This window comes from Cyrtonyx montezumae, unplaced genomic scaffold (genome assembly GCF_038088225.1).
Source record: "Cyrtonyx montezumae isolate F1298 unplaced genomic scaffold, pur_monq_1.0 scaffold_8, whole genome shotgun sequence".
NCBI lineage: Eukaryota > Metazoa > Chordata > Aves > Galliformes > Odontophoridae > Cyrtonyx > Cyrtonyx montezumae.
In genome coordinates this window covers 16,677,797-16,689,860 of record NW_027072089.1, presented here as the reverse complement: position 1 = coordinate 16,689,860, position 12,064 = coordinate 16,677,797, and the positions used below count along the sequence as shown (strand labels likewise).

General features: G+C 37.7%; 1 protein-coding gene across 1 annotated transcript in view; it reads right to left on the bottom strand.

Annotated features, from left to right (window-relative positions):
• The window catches only part of ANGPT1 (angiopoietin 1), a 154,508-nt gene extending 149,797 nt beyond the window's left edge, over positions 1-4,711 (bottom strand). Inside the window, exon 1 of the mRNA XM_065752965.1 lies at positions 4,366-4,711. Within this exon, the coding sequence (XP_065609037.1) occupies positions 4,366-4,662 (297 nt within the window). The 5' untranslated portion in view covers positions 4,663-4,711. The remainder of the gene's footprint in view (positions 1-4,365) is intronic.
• Between the last annotated feature and the right edge of the window lie 7,353 nt (positions 4,712-12,064).

The window sequence follows — 12,064 nt, the reverse complement described above, 5'->3', positions numbered from 1 at the left end:
TGCCTCTTGAAAAAATGTTGTCAAACATATTACTCCCCAATAACGTAAAGCTTTCAGGCATTTCCACATTTGAAGTCTTGTCTTTTTCTCAGAATGTCCCAACTGTCCTCAACAGTTTGATAAATATTTTAAAATGCAGGCATATCACTGATCGAGATACTTTTTTTGAGGTAAATAAGTAACCTTTTTTCAGCAGCAGTTGTGAATTTACTTAGAGCCTGTTTGGTTCAGTGAACATTCTTACTTCATAAAGTTAGTTTTTGCATATACTTATTCCATGAGTAGTATATGTTATTTAAAAAATTTTACTAATTTGTTTCATGTAATAGTTCAACTTGACAGTATTCGTTTGTTGATGTGAAAATATTGCTTATTATGGTCACTTCTATATTTATATAGTTTATTTTTATATATTCTGGTAGTCTTCTAGACCTTGGCAACTTTGGGGCAGGCTCTGCCTCGATTTTTCCTATCTTCACAGAAAAAGTGAAATGTAAGCAGTCTTCCCAACTCCCAAAAACAAAATATAATCCAAGGCAAAATCCAGCCACTCCACACACATGAACTCACTATTATTATCTCACTGCATTGCTAGGCCCTACTGGCAGAGAGATGGATTTTTTGATGGAGCTACAGCACATAGGGTGTGTACATCACTCTTTCCAGAAGTTTCTTCTATACAGTGACTGGTACTCCTAAAAATCTAACTGCCCTGCAGATGTTTAAAACCCAATTGAGCACTTGTATTACTATATTTGCAAAATACAGAGGTCAACAGAGAGCACAGACAATGCTGCAAGACAAACAATTTATAAAAAATATATTAAAAATATACAAGCAGACAATGAAAGAGATGCAGACACTCTAGAAAAACTGCTCATAATTTCTTTCTTTAATGGCAGAATCCAACACATCTTTTTATACTTCTTTCCTTATATCTGATGACAGCATGAATACTTTGAAAAGTAAAGGAAGCAAACTGGAGCTTCTCTATTTGGACTGTGTTATAGTGCCAGCAACATTTACAGATGAACTAATAAAAAAAGAAATCTAAATTTGTATCCAAGTGAATCAGACTGATTGTGGCCTATGTTCAACTCAACTTCACGTCTGTGTTAGCTCAATGTAGTATAAGATTATAAAGCATTCATTTTTAAAAATTTATGGTATTTGTTTAGATAAAGATCAGAAAAAAGAATGAGTGGATCACATAAAGCTCACTTACTACTATTACCATTATGTTGACTGAGTATATGAAACACTCATCTGTATATCAAGTCTGTATGTATACTGGATCCATTGATAGCATAAGTTCACCAAGCTAAGAGAAAGTTCCTAAGTAAAACATGATGATAATAATTCATATAACTCCTCTTTGGCAATGTTTGGACCCAGCATTTAAATACCAAACAGTATCAAGTGTGCCAGTCAGTTACTGAAGGAAAGAAATTGTGATGAACTGTTTGTTTTGAACTATTAGTATAAACATATTGTAGAAATGAAACTCAAGCTTAAACAATGGGGAAAGTTATCCGGTATTAAAATAAACAGTTCTAGGAAGACCTCTAAAAATATTTACCAAATAATCTTCTAAATAGTTTCTACACAGAGCATTTTGCTGTGTCCCTTGTTTGCCAGCCAATTGCACTTACACAGATTGCAGATATGCAAATGGTAATGGACAAGGCTGGGGTTTAGTTGTCTGTAATCAGCTTCCCAAGAAAGCACATTTTTTATCTAGAATCAAGCTAGGAGGTCATCAAAGAAGCACTTTTGATTTCAAGGATGTAAGAATCAATTTAAAACAACAACAACAGAATTTTCTGGTTTCTAGAAATCTACTAGTGTAAATATTTTGGGATTTTTTAAATTAAAATAGTGCTTTAATTATTAAGGAAATCATGCTTTCACAAACTATCTTAATAAATTCTCTTTCAGCATTGCAGGCTGGCATTCATGCTAAGAAAATAATATACTCTGCAAAACATAGCATTGGTACTATTTTAACAAAAGTTATATATATTATATAGTCTAATAGAAGTATTTATTTAATGTATATCAGAATTGATCTCAAATTCTGAAATACGAACACTGTTTCTTACTATAAATATTCCACTCCAGTCACAGACCTCTCTATAACTATTTATTTTATTCACAGCAGGTGCACTGTAAAATGCTATTAGTGTGTAGCTAGTTATCTCTGATATTAAAAGACAAAGGGAAACAAATGCAGAGTATGAGATATAAGATATCTACATAATGCATTAATTTACACTTAAGCATTACACTTCTTTTGAAAGGAAGCGAGTTAAGGCTGAGACGCTTTGTAAGGGCAACAGCAACAAAGCAAACGCAGTATTCAGAGATGCTATAATGGAGCTGCATCTGACTCATTTGTTCTGAGTGAGCCGCACTCCATCACACAGAGAAACAGGTCCTTTCATTGCAGGGTGAGCTGACACATGGGGTATGTGCACAAGGCTGGCTTCACGTAATGCTCCGGGAGCAGAGGGTGGGGGCTGGGAGGAATGGAGGGCTGGTTCTGCCCACTGCCAGTTTTTCAATCACCGCAGAAGAAAAGAGTCTTCAATACAAAACCCTTTCACTGGGTTTCCTACCTGCTCAATCACTTCCTTCCAAAGTGTGAGAGCACTAACCCTAACTCAGACTTTAGCACTCCAGAGACTCATTTTTCTTCCTGTTCAGTTCACAGTGAAACAGTGATCTTAGTTCAGTCTCTAGTGGACAAACACAGAATAAGTGAAGTCTCATAAGCATGATTCAGCAGGCAATTTGCTCAAGTAAAATCATGTGTGCATAAACACAGATACAAATTTTCCTCTCAGTGCTTGCCTCAGCCTCCCAAGGTACAGCAAAATAAATTCTTAAGAAATGCTTTACTCTACAAAAGACGCCCCCTCATTTCCAGCCCTATATTCCCCAAAGCAGAGCAACATATTAAAAACTGAGGAAAGTAGTTCTAAAAAGAAATGCTTGGTTATATTTTGTTTTATAGTCACATGTTCACATTTCTCTCCTTCTAGAGCCAGATATGGAAAGAGCACTATTTATCAAGAGATCAGAGAATTCTTTCTAAAGATTTTAGTAGACAGGGGGATGGGAGGGTTGTTTACATTTTTTTAACATATTTCTGTCCTGTATGCTGTTTGGACAAAACAAAGCTTGTAATTGAGATAATTATCAATAAACATGCCAATAGGAATCTGTAGCCTACCTAGAAGTGTCCTCACTAGATTTTCACTGATTGTCATTCTTAGTATGAATTTGTGTTGCAGTTAAATCATGTATCCATCAAAGGACTGTATGCAGAAGTAATGTTTGTGCCGTTTTACATGACCAATTGCATCACCAATTGCTCAATATTCTCAGTTTTGGCAGGTCAAAATGTCAGAGTTAGAATGGTATTCTTACAAGTAACTAGATACAAAGGCTGCTTCATTATTTATTTATTTTTACTTGTCAACTCTCCCAAGGCGTTTTCATTACCAAGGCATGGACAAGATACTGTAGTGTATGTAATTATGCTGCAGTGAGTAATCCTGTTTAAGGTGAACGAGGGGTGCTCACATGAGTAGTTATTTACATATTTAAGTATTTTCTGGACCAAACTTCAGCTTATACACTGAATACTAAAAAGTTTAGTGGGAGGTCAGGTCTCTGGCACAAATTCTTTAAAAGCATTACTTCTGCAAAGTTACTACAACACCTTTCACCTCATTTTTCCCTTTCCATGAAAGAACACACACAAATTAAAACAGGCTGTTTCAAGCCCGGTGTAATCTATGCAACAGAAAAGTTTTACTGTGATGATTTATAAGTGTGAACGCCTAAATGCTTTTTTCTTTCTTTCCAGCAATTAACTGGGTGGAATAGTATTACAGGATCTATTTCTGGAGAGGCAGAGATATTCTTAACACAGTGCATATAAGTGCTGATTATTTCAGATGTCCCCTTTTCCTGTCAGAGTAGCAGGTATCCTGCATGACATCTACTCTGACTCTGTGAACCGTAAGAGGAGATTATAGGGCTACTTAGTAAGCTCTGTCCTTAGAGTCTCTGGTGGATTTCTGTATACACTGTTTCACAAAACATCCATGGTCTCTCAAGATAAAGCTTTAAAAAACTGCATCTTTCAGCAATGCAAATAAAATTCTTTTCACAAAAACAATGCCCTTAGAACAGTGCACACTGACTGTGGAATTTTCCCCCTACGCACAAATGAGATAAAATCTCAGTTCTCAAAAAAAATCTCATAAAAACTATGAACTACACCAGCATAAAAGAATAATAATAAATAACAACAACAAACAGCCACTGAGTAAGAAGATAAAAGGAAACACTTACTTTTTGCAACCACTGTGTGTAGTTTTCCATCACATGTTCCAGATGCTGCAGTTTCTGGAAAGAGAAATCCTGTTCCACGTGAGGAGCATCTCTCTGAAGAGCATTAGTGTTGTACTGGTCTGTTGTGCTTTCACGACAGTTCCCGTCCTGTTCTGGAAGAATGAAAGTATAGGTGCACTGCCCATGCTGAATCCGGTTAAATCTTCTCCCACTGGCTTCCGGACCCCGGCGCTGAGTGGTACAGCCTATATGAGCAAGGAGTGCTGCCAGAAAAGCAAAGGAAAGGAAAACTGACATGTTACTGTTACTTTCCTTTCCCACTCTTAGAAAAACTTTTTCTTCCTCTTTCGTTTTTTTTTTCTTAATTTTTCTTAAAGTCTCTAGGAAAAAAAAAAAAAAGGACTGGAGAAGCACACTTTAGTAATCAAACTTGGATAAATTGTTATTTTCTTTTAAATTTAACTATGAGAATAGCTTCCTTAGTTAAAATTGGGAATATTTATTGCATAGTAATTAAGATTTATTGTTTCCTCTCTGTTACAGTCCAGCATGTAGCCTGCTTTAGTCAGCTGCATATGCATATCCCAGTCTCTTTCCCCTACACTATCTGCAGCAGAACTGCTATTTTCTCTCAGACTTCAGTGAGTTTTATTAAGGTTGCACATTCAAGCCAAGCTGGAAGCAAGCAGCCTTTCACAAGATGACTTGACAGGAATGCGTGTATGAGTGCGCCCCTATGCTAAGGATGGCTGATGGCTCGTACAGAGGGATCATCTTACAAACTGGCTGGATGCATGACCTCAATCTTGCTTGACTTTCCAGCCCCTGTTGCACACAATTGCTGAGGGCTTTTGACGAATTTACGTAAGTTTAATAAGCGAGGCAGTCCACCTTAATACACTTCATATGTTCACACTGACCTATTAAAATGTAGATAAAGTGTAGAAGTTTGTTGTAATCCCTCTGTAAATATACAAAGCACTGAAATTAAAAATACTTTCTGTTCTCCGCTGCTGAGTATCTATTAAAGAATTCTTAGCCAGGAGAATGACACTTATGGGAAAAAAGTTACATTTAACTCTCACATACTTTTGCTTTTTTAAGGCAATTGTACTTCCTTAGCAGAGTTTGAAGAGAGTGCTTTATGGGACAGAATGAAAAAAGGCTGCCAAATAGCAACAGAAAATGAAACTTCAGAAGGAAAGTAATTTTCTCTGTTTGGCTTCTAAAGTAATTATAAAACATCAAGGTATAGAGGCTGACCTATTCCAGACTGTCTGCTGTATCCATGTGTAATTATCACATGCAAAACACTTCTGCCCATGTGAAGGTCTGTGTGGGTTCTGCAGGGACCTCTCACAAAAAGCAGAAACATTCTCAGGGCAACATCCTCAAAAAAAGGTTGTAGTAACTGTTCAAGAAACTAAGTTGTACATAAATAATGTCTCTGATTTTTGCTAGAGACAAATCCAGAATGCACAGATTAGAAATAAAAATAGAATATTCCTAAACTTTGGAGAAATTTGGATCTAGGTTCCTGCTCTAGTATTTGCTATTGCTACTTAACTGTCAGACAGCTCCTGTGCAGGCCACTTTGCAAAATTTTTCTCACGAAAGTTGGCAATCTTCTAAGTAGGAATAACACATCACTTAAAAAAGAAAAAATGCAACCTCCAAGATTTTTACCTGCAAGGAAGTCTGCAAGATTACAGACTGCAAACACCCTCAGTGCTCATACAGCTGTCATCTCTATCACAATTTCATTCTGACGGAACTGCCTGGGTTATTCAGCCAAGCATCTGTCCTCCTCCTGTAGAAGCTTTTTCTACTCAAAACTGGGGGTGAAGGCTTTTGTTTTTGGAAAAGAAGCACTGCATTTACAACAATAAAAAAATATCTTCTGTAACAGAGAAATGATAAAGTCTTAGTTTGCCTTAAAATGTCTTTAAGTCCAATACAGAGAGAGAGAAAAAAAGGAAAGACAAAGCAAAGGGCAAAACACCAGTGCTAGTGCTGCTGCTAGTGAAATATCCTTTCACCGACGAACTGCTTAGTCCACCTTCACACTCCTTTTTCTGCTTCTGAAAACCAACTGTGTATACCTTATTTTATTGCTTTCATGCAGCAGTTCTTACATTTCTCCAGAGCCAGGTCTGCTGTGTTTTTTTACACTCTCTTTGCAATTATTATGAAATGTAATTGCAATATATTTGCTCACTTAAGATCAGAGAACGTCAAGAAAAAAAGAAAAACCCCGTAGGATCAGACTGAATATTCAGAATAAAAACAGCTATTCTCTGTGAACAACATGGTAATGATGGATGAGTTTTTAAAAGTGAAAAGAGAACTAAATGAAAGGACCTCAAAGCAGATAAAAAGGGAATGGCAAAGGTGGGTGTACAAAAGGCTTCCTGAATTCTTAGTTCACATTTTAAAATGCTTCTACTCACACAAATGCTGCATTCACTTTCTGTGGAATATTTGAGCAACTGACTTAGACAGAGACATGGAAAAGTCAAATCATAAACTTGCATTTTTCAGATAAGAAAGGCTCTCAGAAGAGCAAACTCACTTTGGTACTACTGTATGGCTCCCGACCACTGGCTTGGGGCAACATCTCCTTCCCTGCCATCTCTTCAGAAAGGCAGAGGCCATAAGGATCCTCAGGATATGCACAGGCTTATCAAACATCTCTGGCCTTGCACGTTTGTCTCCTGCTTAGTTCCCTGTCCTGGCACCTGTGTCATTGCCAGGTTCAACCCCAGCCCCAAGCCCCATGTGGGTGGGAAACAGAGAGATTTGGCAGAACCATATGCATCAGTGGGAGTATCTCTGATCAACACACTGCACTAAAATACTCCTTACTAGAGAGAAGTGAGCCGCCTCCCTCAGTGAGGAGACACATCTTCATTGTGAAGTAGTGCATCTGAAACATCTGACCAAAGGGAAGGCAGAGCATAGGGCCAGTGAACTGTGTGGGGATGTACCTGAATCCCCACAAGAACTCAGTAATGACTGAAATGGTAGCACCTCTGTTGGCTTCAGGGGAACTTCACAAGCTCTATGGCTGCTGCTTTGGTACCAGGTTTGGTTTACATTCCTCCCTGACTCATTCGTGGTACCATGAATGAACAGTAAAGGTGCAACAATAAATATAGAAAGAAAATTGTTTCTAGGTCTGCAGCCACATAAGTACATAGTACAGTTTTCTAAGGAATTCTATTATAATTAAGAAAAAGAAAGTTCAGAAATAACAACAGTAGTTATTTTCTAAAATTCCCTATTCCTACATAGTTTTTTATTGTTTTCTTTCCAAAACCAAAACAAAATAGAAAAGAACAATAAACAAACAATAAACTATCTTGCCACAAGAGTTTCAATGTTTTCTTGTACTTCATTTGAAAAGTAATTTATTACCACAGTACCACTCGATATATGTGGTACCTCTTTTAACGCATAAAAAAATCAGCAAAGTGAGGAAAAGAAATTTCAAAAAAATCAGTCAAAGTCGTTGTAGATATTTCTTCAGTATACTGTATTAAATAGTATAGAAACAATGGCTCAACCAGAAACAGCACAGGAACATGGATATATTTAAGACTTTATTTTCCTAAGACCACTTCCTCCAGTGCAATGACTAGCTCTGTATTCCCTGAACTCTTCCTTCTGTGTAACAGTGAAGGGACAGATGCAGAAGCTTACTTCCCAGACCATTTAGTCACATATGCACTGTTGATTCAGCAGCTATACAGAATTCTGTAGCTGACCATGCAACCAGTCCTACAAGGCACAAGAAAATTGAGCCAATATCCAGATAAAGGTTACATTCACATGATATCAGTTCCCACTCATCTGTCTAACAATAAAATAACTTAATGTTTTTTGTCACAGAATCATATGCATGCTCAAAGTTCAAATGCAAATTCTAGAAAACCAAAATCTATTTCTGTTTCTTTATATTTCTGCTGCAATATATGTTATTCATATATATATTCATATATATCATATATATGAGTTGCGTTAAAGTTTCATCATGTCACACACTTTAACCGAAGTTACTCCAACTTGACTTCCTCCAAGAATAAGGGAAGTCACTCCAGAGCAGCAGCTAACCAGTACAAGAGGCAAGCTTTTTCTCTATAGCTCCATAGTAGAAGAATTCTTTTTTTCCTTAATATTTTGCATTCCAAATATATAAATTATAATGAAAAAAATGTAATCTTAAGTTCCATATGTCTGATTGGTTACTTACTAAAGTATCTCAAGTGAGTGGCAGAGTTGGTCCCATTTCACCATAGCGCTGAGACCAGAACTAGACATTTAATATTAGGTTTTCTCATGCCTGATTATACAGAATCTATACAGTACTGAGAGAAGCTTGTGGGGAATGCTGACTTATCATGCAATACCACTTTCCCCTACTACCTGCATGCTTTCTTTTCATGCTCTCCTGGGAACAAGCTAGTAGTCATCTCAGACAAATTGCTTCTCAGGATTGAAGTTTGTATATTTACATGTGCATACCTAAGGCATGATCCCATGTAGTGCAGCCTGCCAGACTCTTCCTTCAAAGGAGCGCGGTGCTGGGATCTGAGTCACACTGCATCCCAGAATTTGATTTCTCCCAAAATTTGATTTCATACCTGGGCACAAGTAAACAGCTGGGAAGATTAACATCAGGGCAAACATCAGCTCTTGAAAGAACATGGTGGTTTACCACAGAAATGTCTGAACTACTGGTTATGCTCCATGACCTGCGGGAATTTTGTCTCACAAAAAAAGGTGGGGAGGCTTCTCGGGGGCAAAATATTTCTTGGACTCTTTCCAAAACCAATGGCAATGAAGACAGTTACGTGTTTTTTTGAAAACTTATTTTCGTGCTGCTGGAAAAATGAGAAAAACAAGTTGTTCCTATATTTGCAGCAAATCTTTGACACGTAGACGAAGAGCATCTAGACTAATTGGGTTAAATTTGTTCTCATACACTGGGGGATAGAGGAGCACTCTTACCATCCTCTTCAGTTTTGGTCTTGGATAAGTTTAATCATTAACATCTACATTTTCAGGACACTCAAGTCATTTTCAAAGACCAGCTACCAGACTTATCAAATTGGAGTGATTCTCACTAACTAAAACACAGTACACGACATTTCTATCTGAAGGTAATAAAAATAGATGATCTAACATAAGATGGCTGTGGAGAAGGCCAACACAAATGACCTTCTACTGTAAATTCTAAGAGAAAAAAAAATGTTTACAAGATTTAGAATAAATATTTCATATGACTAACACTTTTTAGCCACACCATGTGAACATGTTTTCACATACACATGTACACTTCTACTCACATAACATGACAATAAATAAAGTGCTTGCATCACAGACAGGATAACTGGAGGTTCATGTTTTAATTTTCACATGAACTTAAAAACAGGATCCAAACAAAATCACTACTGTTGCAAATTGAATTGAAATTGCAACTATGTAGAAATGATTTATAAATAGCATTATTTGGCTGAATAGCTTACTTAGCCTCTGGACTATACTTGGGTCTTTTTCCTCACAAGAGAGAATTTCAGGAGAGAAACAGTAAGTCACTGGTATGTTACCTTCAGCTTCTGATTTAATTTAACATGTCACCTCAAGTGCTGTGCAATGTGCACATCTATTCCTGAGGCCACAAAGGCAGGAACCATGCCTAAGAAAGGAAAAATTACAGTCCCCAGGCAAATGTAAATGCAGAAGGTCATCCTGAAAACTGGTAAAAATTGAATGTCTAGCAATGAAATGAAGTTTCTTCTGATTCTACGTGCTAGCAACTTAAGATGTGTCCTTACAACTTAAGTGCTACAAGACTACAGCCCTACTACCTAATAGAATATAAATTTTGAATCAGGTGCTTCAACTCCCTGTTCATAAGGAACATCGGACAGATAACTGTAACACTCATAAAAGATAATGTTGGTAATAAAATGCTATTCACAGGACTAACATGAGACTTACAGATCATTCCTAAGCATCATGCACTAGAGAGTTCTGTCTTTCAATCGCCATTAGAAATTCTTTTCTCCACAGGCCTCGCCGTTGCTCAGACCTTTTCCTTATGCACAACAAAAAAAGAGGGAAATTTTGTCACTGCCTAGGACAGAGTAGAGTTTGGTCCCATTTACCAGAGGAGGGTTTAAATTCTTGTACTGTATATGTCAATAAAGGTATACATGTCAGACTCTCATCTTTTTGAGAAGCAAGGTGTGAATGAGGTTTCTGATTTCTTTGTTGGTTCAGACATGTTTCCTGAATAAAAGCACTCAACCCCACAAATACCCTCAGAATTCACTGAGTTCCAGACAGTTTGACTAGGGGGAGCGGGATCAGACAGTATTAATAATATTGCAACAGTCCCGTCTTTTTGGGATCTCATTCTGGAGAGGGTAAGTAGTAAGGAAGTGGAGGTGAAAAAAGGAATGCTACAGTTACTACTGATATTGACCAATAAGTAAGTTATAGATAGGCAATCTAGCCTGGAAGATAAAGAAACCTCATCTGAATGAAAACACACTAATAACATGTAGTAAGTGGAACAATAAGTATATTTGGCTCCATGTTTGGATGGAGATCAGTGACGAGTGGTGTCCCCCAGGGATCAGTGCTGGGACCGATATTCTTTAATATCGTTATCAATTATATTGACAGTGGGATTAAGTGCACTCGCAGGAAGTTTGCTGATGACACCAAGCTGTGTGGTGCAACTGAAACACCAGAGGGACAGGATGCCATTCAGAGAGACCTAGACAGGCTTGAGCAGTGGACCCAGGAGAACTTCATGAGGTTCAGCATATTCAAGTGTAAGGTCTTGCACCTGAGTTGAGGCAACATCCACTACCAATACAAGTTGGGGATTGAAAAGATTGACCACATCCCTGCTAAAAAAGACCTGTGGGTACTGATGGACAGCAAGCTGTCCAAAGAAGGGCTACAAATATATTCGAAGAGATGGAACAGGGACAGGCTGAGAGAGCTGGGGCTGTTCAGCTTGGTGAAGAGAAGGCTCTGATGTGACCTGATAGCAGCCTTTCAGTATCTAAAGGGGAGCTACAGGAAAGGACAGACTCATTAGCACAAGGGGAAATGGTTACAAGCTTAAAGAAGGTAGATTTAGGTTAAGGAAAAACTTCACACTGAGGTTTGCTGAGAAACTGCAACAGGTCGCCCAGATATTGTGGATGCCTCATGCCTGGAGACACTCAAGGTTAGGCTGGACACCTAGGTGTCTGGGTAGGTCTGGGCAACCTGATCTAGCTCTGGGTGTCCCTGTTCGTTGCAAGGGACTTGTACTACACAACATTTAAAGGTCCCTTCCAACTCTAAGAATTCTATGATTTTCAGGAATTAAGTCAAATACTAAAAGTATATTTCAATAGCAAGGCTAGCTATTGGACTTCAGGGTACCTAAAATCTCACAGTATTTGTAACTGTGACAGCTTCTATATGCACAGTCTTTGTATTAGCTCATTCCCAGCAGCTAGGTTTCAGATCACAGTAGAAAAAAGGCATAAATCAGTCATGAAAAATGGAGGGTATCAAAGGTAAGTAAACAGCAGTGTAGACATTGGAAGGGAGAGGCATATGGAGACAGTCTGGAATTAAGAATTACAACTATTTCTTATTTAAGATGGTTGTTTATAAATAAAAAATCTAT